General features: G+C 46.9%; 1 protein-coding gene across 7 annotated transcripts in view; it reads left to right on the top strand.

Moving 5' to 3' along the window:
• Positions 1 to 24,334, top strand: part of FHOD3 (formin homology 2 domain containing 3) — a gene marked incomplete at both ends in the record, with an annotated part of 492,573 nt that overhangs the window by 434,496 nt on the left and 33,743 nt on the right. For all 7 annotated transcript variants that reach the window (XM_082852719.1, XM_082852718.1, XM_082852717.1 and 4 more), the window contains 5 exons: positions 3,142 to 3,300; positions 12,879 to 13,061; positions 14,723 to 14,842; positions 15,574 to 15,735; positions 21,109 to 21,299. In XM_082852719.1, the coding sequence (XP_082708845.1) occupies positions 3,142 to 3,300; positions 12,879 to 13,061; positions 14,723 to 14,842; positions 15,574 to 15,735; positions 21,109 to 21,299 (815 nt within the window). The remainder of the gene's footprint in view (positions 1 to 3,141; positions 3,301 to 12,878; positions 13,062 to 14,722; positions 14,843 to 15,573; positions 15,736 to 21,108; positions 21,300 to 24,334) is intronic.

The raw sequence follows: 24,334 nt of genomic DNA, 5'->3' as shown, positions 1-24,334 counted from the left end.
CTGCCCTGGGAGGCTGGCACCAGGGGTCAGGCTCAGGGTGCAGGTGGCAGGAATGAAGGATGGGGCACGAGAGGATTTGTGGAAGAGGATGGGCGACAGTGACTCAGACACAGGACCAGGTGAAGGACGTAGTGAAGGTCACTCTTGCTGGTCTGGGCTTTGACTCTGAAAGAGGATTGAAATGGATCAGAACTGATGATGGCTAATCCCTAGACAGGACGCAGGCCTCCCGGCACGGAGAACTTTGGCTTGTTCTTTCAGGCGCTGCTCCAGTTCATTGTGGGAGGGGAGGAGAGAGTTGGACGAGCCCGCATGACCCACCCCTCGTGTCGGGCAGGACAGCCGCCAAGGCACTTGAGGGGTCAGTAGCATCCAGTGGAGTCTGTTTTAATTATGAAGAAGAGCATTTAAAATACCTCTTGGCTAAAATCCAGAGATTTAACAATTCAATTTCAGATATGACTTTAATTCTCATTCCTTCCTTTGCGAAGTGGTGGGAAGTGCTCTGAAAACGTGTAGCGTCGTTTGTGAAGATAGCTTCCCCGTTATCTCAGGATGCCCAGCAGCTTGCTTCTTCCCAACTTATGGGGGTGTGGGTGTGGGTGTGTCCGTTGGTGTGAACTGAGTTCTACTGAGAATGGGGGCAAGGACATCTCAGGCTCAGAGCCACCCCTGAGTCTGTGTGGGTTGCTTGCTGCACGTGGACGCTGGCTGAGGGGGGAGGGCTGAAATCTGAGCGGTGCTTCCCTCTCAAGCTGTTTGCCATGGGGCTGTGTCTCCCTGGAGGTGGGCATCTTCTTCTCATTTGCACAAAGGCTGCAGTTGGGCTGGGCCTGCTCAGTCATCTCTGCAGGCTCCTAGAATGACGGGGACTCTATAGATGGGGGGCTAAGGGCTAATGATTCCCAGGGAACCCCTGCCTTCCCATAAATGCTTCCTGCGCTGGAGCCTGGCTGTGGGTAGTTGCCTCTCCAGTGCCAGGTCCCAGGCTTCTTCCATCTTCCATGCTGCCGTCCATGTGGCTTCATTCCTTATGCTCGTGAGACGTCTCACTGCTGTCTCTCTGAGCCTCACATCCACATTCTAGGCAGGAAGAAGGAGGAAAGGCAAAAGGCATGGCTCACTGGGTCTATCTCTTTTTAATCAGGAAAACAAAAACCTAAACTGCCAGCCTTACCTGCCAAGGGTCCAGGGAGGTGGCTGATTTCACTGACATATTACCAGCCTGAAAAAAATCAAGTCCCTGTTGGTGAGCAGGGAAGAGGGAATGGATGTTGGACAGGCTCCCTGTAGCACCTGGAGGGGTGGACACCCCGCACCCCAACGTGGGCATCGCAAGTCATCACATCTGTCTTCATTGCCTGTAATCAGCATTTTGTCAAACCTTTTCTCATTCCTTCTTAGCCTTCTGTACACAAAATAATATTTTAAAGTAGATTTCAGCTAAATTTCAGGGGCTCCTGATAAGCTTATTTGCTTAAATATATAGAAGACAAGCTTGCCCTACAGCGAGGGTGCATTTGTGCCGCGTGTCCCTGGGAGCTCACAGTTCCAAGCCGACGAGCACACCCACAGGAATTGTTCCTCCCGGCTGCCAGGCGGCCAAACAGCTGGGATGCTTTCGGTTATTTTCTTCATGAAGAAATTGTAATTTATTCCCAAATGCATATTTAAGGACCTAAAATAGAATGTTAGCAATTGAGTTTGGAAGGGCTCAGTAGGACTTAAGGGGCCGCAGCCGTCTTTCCTTGCCAGCTCCCAACCTCCTGGTCGCTACAGCGACCAGCTTCCCTGGGTGGCTCAGCTGCTCCCAGGCCCAGCCTGGTTCCCTTCCTCAGAGGAGGGGCTGAGGCCTCAGCACAGGAGGCCGACCTTGAGCAGCTGTCAGCTGCTCAGCTGGGACCTGCCTGCAGGGGGCTTCTGAGCAGCTGATTCATGGAGCTCCCCCATATGGCCTCCAAACCTCCAGCTTCATCCCTGGCAGTTCCCTGGAACTAGACAAAGGCACTTCTCTCCTTATATTCTCTCCCAGCCCCAGGCTAGTCCTAGACAGTCTTGAGGGTCCAGCTCAAGTGGCAGCTTCTCCAGACCCTAACCCCCTCCACCACCAGGTGAGTTAGTTACCCCACAGCTGGGTCCCTCACACGGTGAGCACACCCCATCACTGTGCTGGACGGGTCTTACCCATCCTCGTCACCCCAGGCTTGTTTCATGAATCAAAATTATCATCCTCCCAGCCCTGTGGCCTCAAGGGAAGCTGTGCAGCACAGGGAGCTTGCTGGCCGACCCCCCTCCACCTGTCCCGGTTGCCACCCGCCCTTGACTTCCCGAGAGCTGAAGCGGAAGGCTGGGGGCCTTGTCACAGCTCTGGGCAGAGGTGAGCATTGGCTCAGCACCTCACACCTTCCTGGCTTCTGGCCGTGTGCCAGCCCGGGGCTGGCCACAGGGACTGCCCCGAGGATGCCAGGCCAGCAGGGAGGCCACATACATCAGGGCTCTGTGGGGACTTGGTCCCCCTCTTCGGCCTCTTTGCTAGTTTATCCCTCACTCCTCTTCTCCCACCCACTGGGCAGCTGCCCAGATGGCTGTGTGTAGCAGGAGAGGCGGAAGTGCTCAGGTGTCGGGGCGGAGGATGTTGGAATGATGAGAGGAGCTCCTGAGATGCAGAAGGGCTGACCGGCCAGCGATGCCGGATTCCCCTCTGGCTCCCGTCTCCTCGGTGCGCGGACCAGCTTTCTCCATCTCTGGGCACACACCACACGCTCCAGGGCCAAGCAAGGCACATTCCGACACCTTGCAGCCTGCAGGAAGGGAACTCTGAGAGGTTTGAGTTTTGTTTCCACTGCTTCTATGGAAAAAAAACAGTTTTTTTTTTTCCTTGCAAAATATCACATTTTTCCCAATTGAAGGCAAATCAATTTTATTTTGTAACGTGTCTGACTCGCGAAGTTCCATTGCTGCCCTGCTCTTGGCGGCCTCTTGGAACTAATCCCTGATCTCTGCTGTGCTGAGAGGTAGCCAGTCCTTCCCTGAGCTAAACTGAGGGCATTTGTTTTCATGTCTAAGTAAGTTGTGAGTTTGCTTTTAATAGAGGACCAAAGATGATGCATTAATCTTGGATTCTCCTTATTTTATCACAAGAAAACTGCTGCAGATGGAAAAAAGCAGGAGATCATCGTCCTGGATTCCAAGAGGAGCAATGCTATTAATATCGGTCTGACGGTACTGCCCCCTCCAAGAACGATTAAGATAGCCATTTTGAATTTTGATGAATATGCCTTAAACAAAGAAGGGATTGAGGTAAGGGGAGCTCTGTGGAGCGTTATTTGTGTTCTGTAATACGTTGCATATGTAAACATTATTGTGTCCAGTGTGACTTTCTCCACAGGGTGGCTTGCCATTTTTCTGTCTCAGCCAGATTCTGAATAATGTTAATAATTCTCACATCTTGTTTTTTAACTTCTGGGGGAAAAGAAGCCCCACTTTGCCTAGGAAATTCAGAGATCCTCACTCTCTGGTTCATTTACTAACTTCCTTCTGACCACATTCCACCTGCCTCGATGTGGAAGAATTTGACAACCGCCACGGGGGTGGGGCTGGGATGCCTTCTTTCACATCATTTCAAACCAAATACGTTTAATGAACAGTCTCAAAAGTAGGGTTTTCCATACGTGCTCACTCCGTGTTAGCGGATTTGTTTCTCTCTTGGCACCCTTTGGGGTGTGTAGAGATGGGTTTCATTTGATCAGCTGGAAAACCCAAGCCAACTGAGTCTGCAGCATTTGTTCATCTGAGTGGCACAAGTGGAGAGAGATTGGGTGCCTTGGCTGTGACTACATGGCTGGCAGGCGGCCCAGCTGGCGCCACAGCTCCCCTGCTCTGCCAGGGCCCAGTGCCCTTCCACCAGGCCCTGCTCACCCTTCGCTGTGGGCTGGTGCCTGTCTGTAGGAAGTTAAATCTCCTGTTCTTATAACAGAGAAAGAGTGAGTGAAACCAGTGGCTCAGCCCACAGATTTCTACAGATGGGTGGATGGCCTGGGGGCTCACTGGGTCAGAGTGGGGATCTGAAGACACTGCTTCGTGACGTTGGGTGACACCCACCCCATCCTTCTACTGGCAAAGAGCCCTGGGTTCCTTTAAAGGCTTTCCATATCTGAGATTCCTTCATACCCAGTCTTATTTGAAAGCCTTGAGAGTGAAGGAAGCCAATGAAGGCTGGCTGCAGGGAGGGAGAGCGGGCTTTGGCGGGAGAGTTGAAAGTGAGGAGGGCCTGGGGGGCTGTGCCCTACGTGTCTCCAGCCCTGAGTGTGGTAGGGGGCAATGGGGCCCATGGGGCAAAGTGACACCTGAACCCAGGAGGACAGCCGTGACTTTGTGCTTTGGAAAGCACAGACCTCCACAGGAAAAGCCGTGTTCCAGAGGTTTGTACTGGATTGAGTACAAACTTCAAAATCCATGCCTACCCAGAACCCCAGAATGTGACCTTATTTGGAAATAGGGTCTTTGCAGACATGATCAAGTTAAGATAAAGTCATCCTGGATTAGGGTGGGTCCTACTCCACTGGCTGATATCCTTCCAAGAAGAGAGAAGTTTGGACATAGACACAGAGAGGGGAATGCCATGGGAACACAGAGGATAGACAGGAAGACACACAGAACAGAGCACCGTGTGATGATGGAGGCAGAAATTGGAGGGAAGCGTTTACAAGCCACGGAGCATGAAGGACTGCCGGCAACTACCAGAAGCGAGGACAAGGCAAGGAAAGATCCTCCCCTCGAGTCTTCAGAAAGAGCATGGCCCTGCCGACACCTTGATATTAGACTTCTAGTCTCTCAAACGGTGAGAGAATAAATTTCCTTTGTTTGGAACCCCTGAATTTGTGATGCTTTGTTATGGCAAACCTAGGAAACCAGTACGAGGCCTAAGCAACTCTGCCCTGAGAAACACACACACAGCCTGTGCCAGGAGCAGGTACGATGAGGGAAGTGGTACTTCTCCCTGGCTGGAGAGGAGGTGGAGCCCGAGCCCTGGAGTCAGGATATGCAGCACAGCAGGTCAGCAGAGCCAGGGAGTGAGGGCACGTGGCACACCGGGGAGGGTGTAAAAAGGAGAGAGCAGGTGACAGTAGGCAAATACAGAGAGGGACACTGAGGCAGCTGCCAGACAGCGAGAAAGAAGGGAGCAGGCCCAGCCTCAGTGTGAGGCACCTCCACCCTGGGACACACAGAGCAGCAAGAGAGAAGGGCATTGGGCAGGTGGGAGCCGCCAAGCGGGACGAACCAAGTGCAGAGTGTCTCTCACATAGGACAGACAGAGTAGGAGGCCCTAGCGCACATTCTGGCCATCCTATTTACTTCACAGGATCTTTTAAAGACTGTAAAAGCTTCAGATTCGTACATAGCCTCCAAATGCAGCCAGGGCCAGCTTGATTGAAGGAAAAAATGACAACTTCCCCTTTTAAAAATATTTCCCCTTATTGCCATGAGAACTTGAAAGTCCATCAGGAGAGGTGGATGCCTTTGGTTTTGCCTTTTTTCTTTCCTGAAATGTCAGTCTCCCTGGGTGGGGAGAGTTTCAGATACAATAAGTTAGTTAGACTTTAGAATGAATCAAATTATTTTTTCCTTTTCTGACTGGTTTTTCAATCCAGGAAGGAATGATGATAGGTACAATAATGATGACGGATATGGGAGCAGCACAGCACTAAACTTGACTTTCCTAGGTTTCCTCCTGTGGGCCAGACACCAGGTAGCTGCTTCACACAGACGCTCATCAGACCCTTACGCGGTACATACTATTATGTTCTTCATCTTAAAGATGAAGAGGATGAGTTCCAACGTTTGTCTGTGTCCAAGCTCACAAGCCAGTAAGAGGTCGAGCTGAAATGTGATTTCTAGAGCCTGAGCCGGAAGTGCAATCCACAGGCCAGCTCTGGTGGCGGCCAGCCCGGGTGGGCTGTCTGGGCCTGGGCTCACCCACCGAAAAGAATAAGAGGGAACCTGAAAGGGGAGTGAGAAGATGCATGAGGCAACGCAGTCCGCATCACAGCGCTGCCTATGGTTTTCCTCTGGGAGTAGCTGGCATATGAAATGAGGTACAGTGAGAGGACACAGCCATGGAAATCACTGCCTAACCCTTCCTGAGAGCTTGTTGTGTCATGAGTGCTCGGTAAACTCATATATAGTCACAAGACATGGAGTTACACATTTTTACCACACGTTTTTTGAAAGCAAGGTTTATCAGCTGGCACGATTGCCATTCTGGGCTGGACAGTTCTTTATTGTGGGAGCTGCCCTGTGCAACGTAGGGTGTTCAGGATCCCTGGCCTCTGCCCACAAGATGCCGGTGGCACCCATCCAGGGGTGACAACCAAAAATGTCTCTTAGACTTCATCAATATACCCTGGGGACAGAATCACCCTGATTGAGAACCCCTCATCTGAAGCTGCCTGGGCAAATCCAGAGACTGTGTATATTTTCAACTCTTGTCAGCTGTAGCTGAGAATCCAGAAGAAACCAGTCCTTGTGGGGAAGACAGAACCCAGGCCCTCCCAGCTGTTACCTGCTGTCTCTGGCCACTGATCCCAGGGGCCCAAGGGGTAGAGATGGTCTTCATCCAAGTGCAGAGCTACTCCCCCAAAGCTTATTGTCTAGGCTTGTTGTTCAAGAGTTAAGTCAGGGCTGAGAAGAGATGTAAGTTGCGTCCTCACAGATCTCCACTAATATGATTTCCAGCTTATGCCCAAATGGCCTTTTGCCAAGCCGTCTGCTTCTTGGATGCAGGCCCTGTAGCGTGGCACCACGGCTTAATGGGGTCATTCGAAACGAAACCTCTGTGTACCTGGACGTGATTAGGATGTATTCACTGACATCCTGTTTGTCGCCCCCATGTTTTGTTTCTGGTTCATCATGAAAACCCATGGGAGCAAGTGACTTCATTAAGGAAGTCGTTTTTCATAAGAGTATTAAACTTTAGAATATGATTTGGGGGCATCTCTAGGTATTATTAATGGTATTTTCCCAAGTAAAACATCGCTGAGGTACCACAGATGGAAGTAGGAAGGGTTTTCATTTTTCTCCTTGCTTTTCTCATTTTTAGAGTCTGTGTTTACTCAGAGGGTAACACAATTGAATGGCCCCAAACGACATTTAACTTGGCCCTGCTTGGCTGCCAGGCCAGTCAGCATCCTAGAAACAGAATTTCCCTTTGGCCGCCTGTACAAAGCTACAGTATCTTCTCAAGCAGTTTGTGTTGGGAACCCCGTCCACGGGTCCCTGAGTGAGCGCTGGACACACGCAGATGAGCCTGAGTGCAGGAGCCCATCAGTGGGTCCACAGTGCCAGGAATGAGAATGTCCCACACTGGTAGTTTGTGGAATCGCCATGAGCATGGAGGTGGTGCTAGAAAGTAAGAGGATCCCCTGGGTGGTTCTCCAGCGCTACCTTGGTTATCCAGCCTAGCTTCAGGCACTGCATCTTCATCTGTAAATTTGGTGCATAATTTCTGCCTTACATGCCTCACTTGAGTAATCATAAGAACGAAAGAAGATACTATCAAGAAATAAACTTGAGAAGTTAACTAAAAAAAAAAAAAAGCCCCTCCCTGAGATGAAGTGCATGAAGAGAATGCCATCGTCTCATGAGACTGCAAGTTGCATCCAAGCCCTGCATAAAGGCTCCAACTTTCTGCTGTTAGATTCTCATCCAGAGTCATAGCCAGGGTTCTGTTCAGAACTCAGGAGATATGGGGATACACATATATGTATAGCTGATTCAATTTGTTATAAAGCAGAAACTAACACACCATTGTAAAACAATTATACTACAATAAGGATGGTAAAAAAAAAAAGAACTCACAAGACTTGATAATTACTTAGTATGGTCTCATCTGCAAGTGAATGAGATGGCCAAACCCCAAAGCATTTGGGTCTGTAAAAAATAAGTCAGACTTATGAACTTTCATCTGAAATATGATTTTCAGATACAAAAGCAAGCATAGTTAAAGCAGTGCTGGAGAAACACTGTCTGGAAGAAAGCAAAAAAACACTGAGATTATTATGTCATGGGCCTGTTTGATGTTTTTCTCCTTGTGAAACCAAATGGTCATCACAGAAATATCAGTAAATCTACTGACATGGTAAAGAGCAAATTAAAGGTATGCTCATTCCTTGTCATCTGCTCATGGAAAAAAGGAACCTTCACCTCATAGGAGGTAGCGTTGACCTCCTGTCCCCGTCTTACGGCTATTTTTATTGTCAGTGATGTGTAAAAAATAAGTAAAATAAACTGGCAGATGGTAACCTCATAAATCTTCAGTAGTGAACAAATGGTTTAAATTAGAGAAGGAAAAACAAAAGAGTGTTTGATTACTTTCCCAAAGGAAAAAAGCAAACAAAAATCATCCCAGGAAAATGCCTTCTGAGGAAGGGGGAAAAGCGTTGACAACTTTATATTTCGGAATTCTTGTACATGCTTAAAACAATTTGAGCATTAAGAAAATTAAAATACAAATTCTTACTTAAGTTTTTCTTTTGAAAACCAGTTGAGTTCAAATGCTGGGTGTTTTGGAAGAAGGGACATCTGCTTGGATTGTTTTGGTCCTTTTTAAATGCCATCTGTGTGGACAGGTGGAATCGGTAGCATCAGCCTGTGGGAGAACAAGGAGGATCGTCACTGAACGTCTCCCCAGTGCTCCATTCCACCCACATAATCTGTGTTTGGGGTCGTGATGAAGAGGATGTTGGAAGAAGAGGTATCTAGGGCTCACCACCTGTGACCTCACTCTGCCCACAGCCCCAAACAGGTCTTCAATACAGTTTGTCATCACTGGCTTCTGATAAACTCCTGAGACAGCCCTCCCTGATAACACTTTCAGAAGCCTAGGACAACTACTACCCCACCCAGATACATCCTAAGGCACAATCATGTAGATATCTGCATGTTTGCTGATTCTGGTGTCAAGTGTCCAGTCTTTTATTTTGACTTTTTTTTTTTAAATTAATATAGAGTAAAGTTGACTTTTGGAGGGGGTCCAGGTCTATTGAGTTTTAAAACATATATAAATTCATGCAATGACCACTGTAGTCAAAATTCAAAGCAGTCCCATCTCCCCAAAAAGCTCTTGTGCTGTCCCTTTCTAGTCACACCCTTAACCCACCCCTAGCCCCTGTTCATGACTGATTGATTCTCATCACTATGGTTTTGTCTTTCCGAGAATGTCATACACAAGGAATCATACAGCGAGTAACCTTTTGAGATTGGCTTCTTTCACTCAGCATGATCGATGCCTCTGAGATTCATCCAAGTCGCACTTTGTATCTACAGTTGGTCCCTTTTTATTGCTGAGTATCATTGCATTGTAGGGATGTACCACTGGCTGTTTGTAAATATAAATATCCACCCGTTGAAGAATATTTAGCTTGGTCCAGTTCATAGCAGTTATGAATAAAGCTACTACAAATACTCATGTACAAGTTTTTGTGTGAATACTGTTTTATTTTTTCTAGGGTAAATACAAATGGAATTGCTGGGTCATGTGATAACTCTATGTTTAATCTTTTGAGGAACTGTAACTTGTCTCTACATTCTCTTAACAGTGTCTTTCACAGAGAAGAAGTGTTTAATTTGGATGAAGGTTAATTTATCAACCTATTCTTTTTTTGTATCATGTCTAGGGGTTCACTGCATAACCTGTGTCACAAAAATTTTCTCCTGTGTTTCCTTCTAAAAGTTTTGTAGTGTTGCTTCTTACTTTTAGATCTATGATCCCCTTTGTGTTAACTTATGTAGAAGGTGGAAGGTTTAAGTTGAGGTTCACTTTTTGCATATGGATTCCAGTTGGTCCATCCAACACCATTTGTTGAAAACACTACCATTTGTCCACTGAACTGCCTTCATACCTTTGTCAGAATCAGTGGGCCATATTTGTGTAGTCTATTTCCGGGTGCCCCGTTTTGTCCCACTGGTCTCTGTATCTATCATTCAGCCCATGCCACACTGTCTTAATACCGCAGCTTTATTGTAGATCTTAAAGTCAAGTGGTATGACTCCTCCAAGGGTATTCTTTTTCAAAATTATTTTGGTTTGACTGTTTTGGTCCTCTGCCTTGCCATATAATTTTCAGAATCAGCTTGTCTATATCCACAAAAGAATCACGGTATTTTGATTGGAATTGAGTTAAATTTATACATCAATTTTGGGAAGACTAACATCTTGACTATGTTGAATCCTTCAGTCTGTGAACACTGTTCCTTCTCTCTTCATTTAGATCGTCTTTAGACGGTTAGATTGCTTTCATCAGCATTTTCTACTTTCCAAATGCAGATCCTACACATGCTTTGTTAGATTCATACCTAAGTATTTCATTGTAAATAACTTTTTTTTTAAATTTCAGTTTGTAATTGCTCCTTAGTAATATATAGAAATAAAATGGATTTTTTGGTATATTGACCTTATATTATGCAACATTGTTTAACTCATTGTTTCATAAGTTTTTTGTAGATTCCTCAAAATTTCCTATGTAGACAATTATACCATCTGTGATAGGAAGAGTTTTATCTTTTCCTTTCCAATCTGTATGTATTTTTCAAATTTTATATACCTGGCTAGGATTTCCACACAATGTTAAATAGGAAAGGTGAGAGTGGACGCCCTGTCTTGTTCCCATTCTTAGAGGGAAAGCATTCTCTCTGTCACCATTAAGTATGAAATGAGCTGTAGGTTTTTTTTTTATAAATGTATCTTATCAGGTGGGGAAATGCCTTCTATTACTGGGTTGCTGAGATTTTTTTTGTCATGAATGGAAATTGAATTTTATCAAAACTTTTTTGAGTCAATTGAAATGACTGTGTGAATTTTCTTGTTCACACTGTTAATCAGGTAGATTAATTGCATTGATTAATTTTTTTCATATTGAACCAACCTTGTGGCTATTTTAAAATATATTGCTATATGAAATATAGCAATAGATTTATATATCTTAAAATATTGGCATTTATTTATATACTTTAAAATATTTTGTTAAGGATTTTTGCATCTGATTCATCAGGGTATTGGTATGTAGTTTTCTTTTCTAGACTAGATTAACTTTGTCTGGTTTTTGTATCATGGTCATTCTGGTTTCATAAAAAGAATTAAGAATTGTTCCATCACTTGTTGGAGTTCAAGCCACAGATTCTGACCCACCTTCTGTGGACTGTTGTTCCAGCGTCAGCTCAGTTTTCAAAGTTTTCAAAGAGCAGTTCAGGTCTCAAAGTCTTTAATGTGCTTTTGAAGGTCAGATTCACACATGAACAGCTCAAGGAGAAGCTCAGAAGTTCTTAAACAGCTTTGTGCCCTTGCTTTGCAGGCTCTTCATGTTTCATGACCTCCCCACTGCTTTCTGGTTTTCTGGGGCCTTCCTTTTTAGTCCTCCAGTGAAAGCTGTGTCTTTAGTTACCTCACTTTACCATGCACTTGCTATGACTGTGCCCATGTCTGGGGCCAAGCAGAGAGAAGATAGAAAAGAAAAGCATAAGGGGTTTGCCCCATCTCTTGGGAACACAGCTCCACTGACGGGAGAGGAATGTTCACTTCATCTGAGTTTTAGGACCTGCCAACCTTGCTGCCACCGCTAGGAGGCCCTTTCCCACACCTCGAGTCAGAACTAGAGGGCTCCCCTGGCGTTCTCTCTGTCTGCACCTGATACCCTCTTCCAGATTTTTGGGCTACCTGAGCCCAGGCTAGGGAATACCAGAGGAAAAATGGTCAACGCATTACCAGTTCAGTTGAACTTTCAGTTCTGGTCTTCTTCCTCAATCCACCTACCACTATTTCTTTTTTTAAAAGTCTTCAAGTACCTGCTCCATGCCTGCTGTCCAGGGTGTATAGTTGCATTTAGTGGGACAGACAGAGTATTGCTTACTCTATCTATCTCCCCCAGAACCGGAACTCCTTCCCACACTTTATCCAGATGGTTGCTATTGTAGAGCAGTAACCAAAGCCACTTAGAATTAACGAATTAACATAAGTTACCGAAAAGTATGGCACAATGTGTATTTCTTTGCTTTGATACTCTCATTTGATAAATGAGAGAAAAATAATGACACCTCCTCTTTCGTAATGTTGTATGTTAAATGTCACGTGATGGGAATTTTTACCTTCTTTTAAAATGTAATCACTAAGGAATTTGAACTTATAAGAGTCCTTCTGATGCCTGTTTGCTCCCTCTGCCTTGCACAATTGACTTTTACCAGAAACAAATAAAAGCAGAAAGTGATACTCTTTCCATTAGTAGGTAAGTATTGCTCTTTAAAAGTACCATCATCATTTTTTCCTCAGTCAGACTTGAGCTGAGCCTGATGTTAAGATGTTTTCATTTCTATATAAAATTTGAAATATACTTGAAATATTTAAAACAATGAAAGTTATAATATGGCCCATGTACAAAAGTTAGTCTGAGCTCTTGGTAAATGATTTATTTTTGTAAGCTCTTAAATTAATCTGTGAGAAGATTATATGCTTCACACATTTTACTCTATTTCTTAGGGAACGGGGAGCTGTTCTCTAATCTTCTATCTTATTCTTTCACCTTTCTCTCACGCCCCCATCCCTTTCTTGCCTAGAATGTCCTTCATGTACAAGACCAGGAAATTTAGGGCTAGTTGCTTATGGAACAGGAGATTTAAAGAAAGAGAAAGAATGTTAAAACAAATGAATGTAAATTTAGATGCTACGTAGGGCTTTTCCACTCTAAAGTTTATTTGGTATATAGCAGCTGTATATGATAAGAGCACTGACAGCAGAACATCTTTACTACCTGGTTGGGAAGTTACCATATGAATTTGGAAACATCGAAGGGTCCATCACTAAGAATATACTGTATCATTCCATCTTTCCAGAAAATTCTAACCATGATTCCCACTGAAGAAGAGAAGCAGAAAATCCAGGAAGCGCAGCTGGCCAACCCTGAGGTGCCCCTGGGCAGTGCAGAGCAGTTCCTCCTTACACTGTGCTCCATCAGCGAGCTCTCAGCTCGGCTCCACCTCTGGGCGTTCAAAATGGATTATGAAACTACAGAAAAGGTAAGCACTTAGGAAGAGAGGCAGCCAGTCCTATGTCCCCAGAGTTGAGAATGTTCATTTTTTTAACGGTGAACATAGTGAAGTATCATTCCTGAGACAGGGTTTGAAGGGTGAGGGTTTGATCGTGATGGGGTCGTGTCTACACCGAGTGATGTGCAGCCTACCAGTGAGGGCTTATTCTAAAGTGTCTGCTGGCACCAGCCTCAGACACTTGACTGTTTAAAAAAAAAAAAAAAAACTATCAAATGTTTTTCTGACTCTATATGCTCATTGTAGAAAATTTAGACAGTACAGAAAGACACAATATGGGAAGTGACTTGCAATCCTTCTAGCTGATGATGGTCACCTCACTGCCATTGACTGTGGCAACCAGCAGGTCACTGGGTCCCTTTGAGAGAGTATCACAGTAGAAAATCCGAGATGAACAGATTGCAAGAGGTTGAGAGGAGAGTAGAAGGAAAGTGAAGGCATGGGAACACTCATCCCGAGTAGAAAGTAGAAGCAGCAGGTGTCCTCTCCGGATGGGCGAGAGGTGAGTATTTTTTGCAGGCTGAGAAGAAGGAACCATGGAGAGGACAAGGGAGGGAGGGATGGTGAGCTGGAGGTGAGCTTGACTGAGAGTAAGTGCCCAGAGGAAGTGGAGAGGATGTGTGGTCTTCCTCTTTCCGCAAAGGAGGGAGCACGGTCCTTTCTGAGGGCCAGGCAGGTAGCAGTGGGCAAAGGCTGCTTCACGAGGAAACTGCTATATTTGACTCTATTCGAGAATCAGGCAGGGCTGAAGAAGCCTAGAACTGCTAGGGTGACGTGGTTGCAGAACTAGTCAGCATGTTCAGATGATTTTCTGGAGAAAAGTGAGGTAACTTCAGGGAGAAAACAGGTCATCGAGCCAGCCTTGGCCAGGGGCTGGGAGGGCCTGCCTAGCAGAAGCGAGGCTGAAGAGAATGCAGCTGAAGCTTCTGGCTTTGGGGTCCATGCTTGGGGAGAGCCTCAGTGAAGACACTGAGGTGGGGGGTGGTTACAGAACGACAAGACAGAGGGAAGGGGAGACTGAGGCCATGAGGCCACAGGGCAGGCTAGACACCTGAGAGAGTGGGAGTTTTGAAGAAAGTTGGCATAATGAGGATGATGGCCTTCTAGAAAGTAACCCAGGCCAAGAGGTGGCCAGCCACAGAGTGCCTAGAGGGGAGGTTAGGAGACCTGGGTCCAGGGACAATGAGGCCACAGTTTCCAGTGTCATCTGCCTGGGAGGAGAAAGGCAAAGAGGAAGACTGGTTCCGATGCTGAAGGAACCTGCAGGTGAAGAGTTTCATAGACATCAACCATGGTCAGAAGAGAGAATGGAAGGAGAGTATAACCTGAGGGTCCTGCTTGAACTTGGGAGATGGGCAAGAACAGGGGATGACAGAGCAGATGTCACCCAACCAAGCTCCTGTGAGCCACAGGTACCCAGTTGGTCTGCACTGAGGAGACTTTGGGGCTAGACTTTCTCCTGCTGCCCTTCTGCTCTTTTCCATACCTGGGAGCATGTGCCCATCACATGGGATTGCCTTATACTGGGAGAACTCCACTGGTAATGACCTTGTACAAAAATTAAAAAGAACGAAGTGAAACCAAAATTTACGCTCTCTATCACCTTCTTCTAACTTTTTTTTAATTGAAAGGAAGTGGCAGAACCACTTTTGGACCTGAAGGAAGGAATAGACCAGTTGGAGAACAATAAAACCTTGGGCTTTATCCTGTCTACTCTCTTAGCCATTGGGAACTTTCTAAATGGAACTAATGTAAGTCTTTCCCATCGCTTTCTTCACAAAATCCCTGCCCTTCACTTGCCAGTGGAGGTCGTACCTCTGGTCCTCCAAAGCACAATTGAACAAACAGTTTTTGTGTTTTTTGGTGAAAATCTAGAAGTTTTGTCCCTAAAATATCAGGGCCTATTTATTCAAGCCTGTATCTTGCTATAAATAAGAAAACTTAGAAAAATAAGCACTTTATTCCTTGTGAAGCTTGGCTCCTCCCAAAATTGACTTTGGAGCTATTTTCTTCTACCCTGTTTTTTTCTTTTTCTCTTTTTTCCCCTGAGCTTATCACTTAAATATTTGTGCTCATACACATTATAAACAAACTTCTTTTTGTTTGTTTTAATGGTCTATCTTCGGCCAGGAAGTAGAAAAGCAGCAGGGAAGGGATTAGGGAAGTTGTAGATACCTACATGGCAGAGACCCCGCCCCCTTTGCCCCATCCCGGCACCCTGGTTTAGGAGCAGAGCCCTGGGATGGTCCGTGGCTGATGGGCGTGGTGGGAAAGGGCTGGAGGCTCATTTTGCTCTCAGGGTGGCTGGTCCGTGTGTAATCAGCTGAGGATGATGGAGCGTGTGGCCTGAGATGCTTCGCTCACAGAGGAACCGAATATTGGGCTCCTTCAAGAGAGCATTGATTCTGAAACCATTTGGGCCTTTCTGAGAACCTGCGTGAAACTTGTTCTTCCTGTCTTTTATTGAATGTTCCCCAAACAGGCCAAAGCGTTTGAGTTAAGCTACCTCGAGAAGGTTCCAGAAGTCAAAGACACCGTGCACAAGCAGTCACTTCTCCACCACGTGTGCACCATGGTGGTGGAAAACTTCCCGGACAGCTCTGATCTGTACTCAGAGATTGGGGCCGTCACCAGGTCAGCCAAGGTATGTCCGGGGCTCGGAAGAGCGGGCGTGCCTGTCCCCAGAGGCTGGCTCTGCATCAGTCATCTCTGCGGAGCACAGGCTCTGTTAACTAAAACGCCCAAGTAATGCTTGCACCCCCTGCTCTAGAGTTTGTGAATAAAACTCGTCTCGTGCCATGTCTAATGGACTTTTGAGATCATTTTCCCATCTCTGGTTCTCTGTCAGATTCTTTCCTGCTGAGGTATGTGAAGCAAGCCTGCCATCCCAGTCAGTCCTAACCCTGGCGTCCCCTGTTCAGCTGTGTTACTCACCAGGCTGGCTTCTCCAGAGCAGTGAAATCACCCAGCTGGTTTTAGGTGGGCAAAAATGTGCACAAGATGCAATTGGCCTCCTCCTCAAACTTCCATAGGACCCTGCAGTGAGGTGCGGAGCCAGGAAACTAAGGGCACGCCTGGCCCCCTGACCCCTACAGATTGGCCCTGCCTATGATCTTACACCGAGGGAACAGTTTTATAGGGCTATAAACAGCGTAGAGCATTGGCCCCTCAGCTGCAAACTCTTAAACTTAGTGCAGAGTTAAAATCTTCATGAGCTTATGGTTTAGTTGTAAGAGCTGGATAGCCAGCTGCCCCGCTGCAGGAGCATCCCTGGGGCCAAACAACCCCAGAGGGATCCCAAACACAACAGAACTGGGAGACGTAAGGGTCTTGGAAGCAACAGGGAACTCACAGGGATGGGCTTCAGTAGGGCCAGGTCAGTGTGGAAGAAACTCCCAGAAATACAACCTGGCTGGGGAGCTGAAAGCAGAACAGCGTTTAGCTCTGAGACACATTGCAATCTAGCGATGAACATAGGAGAGACTGTGGTGGGCAGAGGGGGGAAAGGGCTTTGCTAGGTTCCCCTTCAGGGAGCTTTTCCTCCTCTGCCTTCTCCCACAGAGCTGGCTTGTGGGGACCTGGGGCCTGGGACCCTCCTTCACCTGTCTCAGGCCAGCAGCTGCCGGGTCCACTGAGCTGGGCGCCCTGAGCCAGCCTGACGGTGGCCCTGCCTTGAGGCAGAAACAGGCAAGGCCAGCGATCCTGCAGCTCTGCGAGTGGACAGACTTTTCTGTTTCACAGGCGCTCTCTCTGTATGTACTCTGTGCCAGGCACTGTTCTGAAGTCTCTAGAAATGTTACTTCAGTGTTCCAAAAGCCCTTCTGAGTGTCCCAACGGGGGTCTTCTAGGTGCCCCATGAGCACCTTCTCAGAAGACAGTTTATTGGTAATAATTCTTGAGATAGAGTCTGCCTATAATTCTTGAGACAGGGCTTCTGGATCCCCTTCATTTGGTCCTGTTTCCAGAGCGAATCAGTTCCCTTTTTACAAATCAGTAGTCCTTTGTTCTTTCCAGGGCCTTCTGCTGGGTGGAGCCTGCTTTTGATGAAAGTCGCCCTGGCCCAGGGGCCCTGACACCAGGCTGGCCCCCAGTGACTGCCCTGGGCCCCCTCAGTATCAGGCCTTTCCTTGCCTAAAGACTGGCTACACAAGCCATACCTGCAGGTAGCTTCTCCCCATTAACCTCGGCAATTACGAAGGATGGCTGTTGACCCAGGTCCATGTGACTTACAACAGGACGCCAAGAGGGCATCTACCACCACTTCTTAGCCTTTACTCCCAAAGTTCTGGGGGGCTTTGAGGGGCTCTTATGTGTAGACAGGTACAAAATCAGCTTCAAGGACCCCCAGCCCCAGCTGCATTCATTCCGTCCCCTGGTGTGTCACTTTGGGTGTCCTCACTGCAACCCACGAAGAGCAGGTTACTTTGGCATCTGGAAGAAAACTGTCCCACCAGGGGCTGGTGGAAATGAGTGGAGGTGGGCATAGCTCTGGCTGCTCCTAGAGGGGCAGCGGGGGGGGGGGGCACTCACAGGCTTGTGCAGAGTGCTGACAAGTCACTTTAGCTTTCAGAGAGCGACAGTGAAGTGTGATCACTGACTTGACCCCACGGCTCCAGGAGTGGAGGCAGGTGACCGTGCAGGCTCTTCTTCCTTACATTTTTATCCTCATGTATTAGTTATCTACAGCTGTGTGACAAATCACTCCAAAAGCTAGTGGCTCAGGATAATGTATTAGTTTCCTAGGGTTGTTGTAACAAAGTATCACAAACTAGGTAGCTTAGAAAAACAGAAGTAACTTGTTCCCCAGTTCTGGAGGCCAGGAGTCTGAGATCAAGGTGTTGGCCAGGTCAGTTTCTCTTGAGAGAGAAATCTGTGCCATGTCTGTCTCCTGGCTTCTGGTGGTTTGCTGGAAATAACCCCCATCTCTGCCTTCATCTTCACATGGTGTTCTCCTTGTGTGTCTATGTCCAGATTTCCCCTTCTTATAAGGATACCAGTCATATTGGATCGGGATCCACCCTACTCCATTGCAACCTCATCCTAACTTAATTACATCTATAATGACCCTATTTCCCGATTAGGACACATTCTGAGGTACTGGGAGTTGGGACTTCAACATATGAATTTTGGCAATAGGAAACATTATTTCATGAGTGGTTCTGTCTCAGGTTCTCTCCTGGGGTTTCAGTCAACATGTCAGCTGAGGCTGCAGTCATCGAAGGCTCGACTGGGGCTGGGAAGTTTTTCCCATGGTGGCTCACTCATCTGTTAGTTCTTAGAGAGAGGACTCAGTTCCTTCCCAGGTCGGGCTCTCCCAGGGCTCCTTGAATGTCCTCATGACTTCGCAGATGGCCTTTCCCCAAATATGTGGTCTGAGACAGAGCACACAGGAGCTCCAGGCAGAAGCTCTTCCCCATTTATGACCTAGCTTTTACATTCTATTCGTTAGAACCAGGTCACTAAAGCTGGCTCACATTCAAGGGGAAGGATTTTAGGCTTTACATTCTGAAGGGCTGAGTGTCAAAGAATTTGCTGTTAAAGCACCAGACTACTCACACTGTGTGTTTTCCCTGCCCCATCCCTTCTGCAGCCCTGGCTCTCGTCCCTGAGTTGGCCCGCTCCACCCCAGACTAACTTGATAAGACTTGACTACCTCACAGCACGGTTCCATGTCCTCCTACACACGGAAGGTGGCCCATGTGGAGCAGTCCTCAGGAGAGGGCTTCCTGGTGAGGACTTCCTTCTCACAACAGAAGGCCAGGCCAGCTCTCTCCCTGGGGTGGAATTGTTTAGGGACAAACCTAGGCTTAAGGCATGACGGTTGAGAACTTAGACTCTGGAGCCAGAGAGATGTGGGTTCAAATCCCAGCTCTACCACTAACCAGCTGTGTGGCCTCTCACAAGTTCCTTAACCTTTCTGTGCAGCAGTTTCTCCCCCATGAAGTGGGGCCAGTTACAGAATCTGAGGCCATGAAGTAACTGTGAAGACTCAGATCATGGTGGTTTCGTCAGCCCCAGGAGACAGCCAGCTGAGGCAGCCTTCTAGGTCTCCTCAAAAGGTCAAAGGCTCTCCACCTGGTTTCCATTGGCAGTGAGGTCACTTTTTTCTGCCACTACCTTTAAAGGCTCACAGTGAATTCTCTTCCCTGAAAACCATCTCTAACGTGGTTTCTGCCCGACCACTCTGTGTCCACTGCAGTGCTGGACAGGCGTCACCTGCTTAGACTGTACCAAGCTGCTCAGTACATTCTGAGCTGAACTGAAGTTACTACGCTTATTAAAGTTACTACAGATATTGCGGATCAAGGTTGCTGCTAGATGCAAATGAGGACAGGTGGCGAAGCTATGATTAGACCTGTTACAATTGGCATCAAATCTCCTAGACCTCTTAGATATTATGTGTCAATCCCAGACCATCTGGAACCCTTTCTAGACTTATTCTTTGAAATATTCAGTCCTTCTTTTCGAAACCTGCATTCTGTTTTCTTTCAGGTAGATGCCAGATTTTTTCTCAGCTCCATCGTATCATAGGAAAATGGAGCTTTTCTAATCTGGATCCAGAATTCCTTTGTTTTCAGGCAAATTATTTTTCTCAAAGTTCCACAGTGCTCGCCGCTTACCTGAATCCCAGCCTCTGCCTCAACTTGCCTTCTGTTTTTGGCACCGTAGCACCCAAGAAATCCAGGACGTGTGAAGTCTTGCCTGGCCCCTTGGGCATCTCCTATGCTCAGCGTACCTTCATCCTGTTTGGTGACAGATCTTCTCACGGTTTCAACCTCTGTTGACTTGGCCTCCTCCATTGTCTTTCTCAGGGTGGAGCTGAAGGTCTGAGGTCACTCCAGCCAGTCCCCTTGGGCACTCGCCTCCAAGCCTTGCTCTGGTGACCACAGTCACGGCATCTAAGCGATGGCGGCTTACCTCTCCCCACCTTCTCTTTCTCCTCCTGACCTTTGTTTGCCAGGCTCTCACCCTTTCCCACCATCTCTCACTCTCCATCCACCTCAGTCCCCTCCCTTCAGCTCACCAATTTATCTATTTCTTCCTCCCCTCCTAGTCTTTTCAGTTTCTTTCCCCTATCTCACATCTCCCCCCATTAAATACCCTCAAGTGTATTATTTCACGGCTAACTCTCTGATTCCCATAATTTTTAGTCTAGAAATTCTATCAAAGCATTCTTTTAGAAAGCTTCATCTCAGTCTACTTTAGTCAATCCAAATTGGTCCCACTTCCCTGAAGAGCAAAGTGAATGTTCTGTCACATTTGTTCTTTGTACACGTGGTTTGCATCTGCTGGCAGATGGGACGGACCACACACCCCGATACTCACCCAGACACAGAGGCCTGGTGGGTTCTGTACATACTCAGAGCTCGGTGACCACCTGTCTGTACTATGAGCCTCCTTGGGAACAGCAAGTTGGTCTCTTTCCGCATTGATCTTTGTCTTCTTCATACCCGGGAGGGGGACCGGCATGCACTAGTTTTTCCCTGAGTGTTGTTTGAATGAGAGAATGAATGGATAAATAAAGTAATTTGTCACACAATGTAAAAATGATCATGGTGAAGGGAAGCTCTGGCTGCCCCTTAACTGGCCCCAGCATATCGAGGCCATCCATGTAGGACTATGGTGCATTCCTCCAACCTCAAGTGAAATATCTAAAGAAAAAGAGAGCGCTGAAAAATTTTATGAGATATCTGCTCAGTTCATCTTGTACTAGATTCCTTGATATCATGTTTTAATTTACAGTTCCCAAAGACTTTCTTAAGATTTCTTTCCAAATACGGCAAAAAAAAAAAAAAAAAAAAGTGACACTGCGTTGAGTTCATTTGGAGAAGTTTTATCACTAAATAATTTGATGTCAAGACATGTGGATAATTTTTAGGTCATAAATGTGTTTGTATTTCAAGATGTAAATTGGGTTTTGATGTTTGTTTCTTCCCAGAGGCAGTTCCGTTTCCTGGGTCAGGTTGATGTCCGGTTATTTCACTGCATTTGGTAATGTTCTCTCTCTGATTTTCAGGTTGACTTTGATCAACTTCAGGATAATTTATGTCAGATGGAGAGACGATGCAAAGCTTCATGGGATCACCTCAAGGCAATTGCAAAACATGAAATGAAACCAGTTTTAAAACAACGAATGTCAGAGTTCCTAAAAGACTGTGCAGAGAGAATTATAATTTTAAAGATTGTCCATAGAAGAATAATTAACAGGTGAGTGGATTGAGGAGCTTATGCAAACATCAGTAAAACGGCATGTTGAAGATATTCTGCAAACCAAGATCTGAAGGTTAAATTTACTAACATCGTCCTGTAAATTCTTGGTACATAGCAAGTGCACCTTTTATGGACTTTTTTGTTTCATGAGCACTTAATTTTTCTCAAACACACACACACACACACACACCAATAATATGATGCCGTTGAACCTTGAGATGGGAAGGAATCTCACAGATGCTGTCATCCACAAATCCTACTCGATCAGGAATTGCATCTGTAAGATCTCTGGCAAGTTGGCCCCTGCATCTTTGCATCTGCCTGAACAGTTCTGCCTACAGAAAGTACACATCCTTGGAAGGCAGCTTGACTTGTTAGGAAGGTTCCTTCCTCGTATCAAGCACAGCCTGCCTTCTGAGACCTTTCTCTCACCGATTCTCGGATGGCTGCTCTGTGCTGCAGCCCTCCTAGAGACAGCCTGGGTCCCACCATGGGTCCCATCCTCTGGATCAGCCTTCCTTCAAGTCCCAGGATCCATGAGGACCCTGGGAGACACAGCAGTGATGTGTCAGGCCTTGCCTGACTACAAGGAGGCTGGCTGGGGTCTGGGACAGCTCCGTGGCTGTCCGGGGCCGTCTCCCTTGTACGTGGTGGCAGCACCAGGACTAGGTCTTCCAACTCCCCAGGTCAAGCCATTTCCTACTAGGCATCCCCCACTTTCTTCCCCTTTGTCTTGTCACAGAACATGGTTGCCGGTCCCTCCCCCTGGTGTCTGGGTCTGCGTGCTGTGTGCTGGGCCTTGCACCTTGGTGAGCAAATGTTCAGACCTACAGGCTGCGGTTCCCCTGGAGCAGGTGCTCTGATAACAGACCCTCTGAAACCGGCCTCCTTGCAATTCTGTTAAGGGAGCCCTCCCTTGGGGTCATCTAAACCACAGGCATTCCCCAGAGAACTGCTCTTCAAGCCCACTCCCACTCTTGTGCTTGAGTACTTTATTATTATTTTTAAACAAATGTATGGTATTTTCATTTATCCCTGTACATTTCACATTTTTTATTATTTTTGTCTCTTCCCCCCTGCCCCGTACTCTGTCTTTCCTTCCTTCCTTCACCTTTCTTGAACCCATACAGAACTTTTAAAACACCTCATTCTCGGGACTTCCCTGGTGGCGCAGTGGTTGAGAGTCCGCCTGCCGATGCAGGGGACACGGGTTCGTGCCCCAGTCCAGGAAGATCCCACATGCCGCAGAGCGGCTGGGCCCGTGAGCCATGGCTGCTGAGCCTGCGCGTCCAGAGCCTGTGGTCCACAACGGGAGAGGCCACAACAGTGAGAGGCTCGCGTACCGCAAAAAACAAACAAACAAAAAAAACACCTCATTCTCTTGTCTGCCTGTGAGCCCTCTCTCAGCTTGTGTCACGTGCTCTTTGGGTGATCACACCTCCTGGGTCTTGATCCAGACTTTTCTGGGCGGGGGGTGGTGAGGGTAGTCTTTAAATGTTAGACTGGATAGGAATAAGGAACAGAATCTTCCCTCCAGGTTGACAACTAACCATTACTCAGTACTTTCGGAATTTAGTTGTTCAACTGTAAATCCCCCTCCCTGTACTTCATCTGGACCTCACAGCTGCCTTCGGGGTAGGAGGATCTTATCAGAGATTTTGTCAAATTTCTTACTACAAGCAAAGTACACCCTGCTTTTAACATGGCTAAAAAGGGGAGACAGAGAGTGTAAGCTGCTTTGGCCCTCCAGGCTTTGTATGATACAAGCAATTTCCAACTTAAAACTACTCAAATAAACAAATAGTTTCCATTTGGAATGGCAGGAAACTGGAGCAGTTTTATGAAAGTCTTGTAAAGTTATTATGCCTGGTCACAGTAACCATCTTATCCCAGACAGTTTAAGACTCAGCTTGGTGATATATCTGTTCCTTAAACTAGTGTGTGTGTGTGTGTGTGTGTGTGTGTGTGTGTGTGTGTGTGTGTGTGTGTGTGTGTATGGCATGTGCGAATATGTATGTTATGCATATGGTGTTTGCTCTGATTGTCCTTTTCTCCCTGGTAAGCTGGTTGCCCAGATGCTGGTTGCTCTTGTGTGACCTGGATCCCTGATGCTCATTATTGGACACCCATCTGGCCGCCCACCTTCTTTGCTCCCCTCTGTCATGGAGCTAACGGGGGCAGTTGCTTCCAGCTCCCTTTCCTGTCTGATGCCCCCCCACCCCCGCTTAGTGACTCTAGTGACCCCTCTTAATAAAGGAGCAGAAAAAAGAACTTAGACAATTCTCTTTAGGCAAAACCTGACTTTCAAACTGTTGCCTGGCTAAGAACATCTTGTTCTGGATGTCCAAACCTGCAGAGTAACCTGCCCTTTTACGTTGCTGCAGTGAGAGCCAGTCCCACTCTGGATGTACAAACTGACTTGCCAATTCCCATGGAGTCACTGGGCTGCAGTTACACCGTGGCAGGCACTGCAGAGGGGACCAGGTGAGAGTGGGGAGAAATGCCTTCCTGAGAGGCACGGAGAACTACAGCAAGGACCTGGCATTCCTCGGGGAGAGACAGGTGGAAAACAAGCAAACACCCACATTGGCTTCCCCCGGTGCCCCCAAATCCACCCCTCCGGGCCAGACACCCTACTCAGTGGCACACATGAGGAAAAGGGCGGAAGGTGGAACATATCACAGATGTTTGGCTCGTGCCTCACGACACTGATGAGGGGAACCAGCCCCTCCATAACCGTAAGACCTTCTTGTCATGTGTTATTAAAGTTACAAACTCAACTAACAAAAATCCCTGAAATGTTTTACTCCCTTAAAGGCATACCCACTTTATTCTTCTGAAGGAATGCCACAGTTTCTTTCCACTCAAAGGTACATCTGAATCTTTTTTCAGGTGTGAATTTTACTTGCTGCTTATTACTCCCCTGTTTACAAAATATATACAGTAAGTCCCCTACATACAAATGAGTTCTGTTCCGAGTGTGCATTCCTAAGTCCAGTTTGTTCGTTAAGTCCAACAAAGTTAGCCTAGGT

This window comes from Leucopleurus acutus (assembly GCF_964270905.1).
Source record: "Leucopleurus acutus genome assembly, chromosome: 13".
NCBI lineage: Eukaryota > Metazoa > Chordata > Mammalia > Artiodactyla > Delphinidae > Leucopleurus > Leucopleurus acutus.
This window is presented reverse-complemented; position numbering and strand designations above follow the sequence as displayed.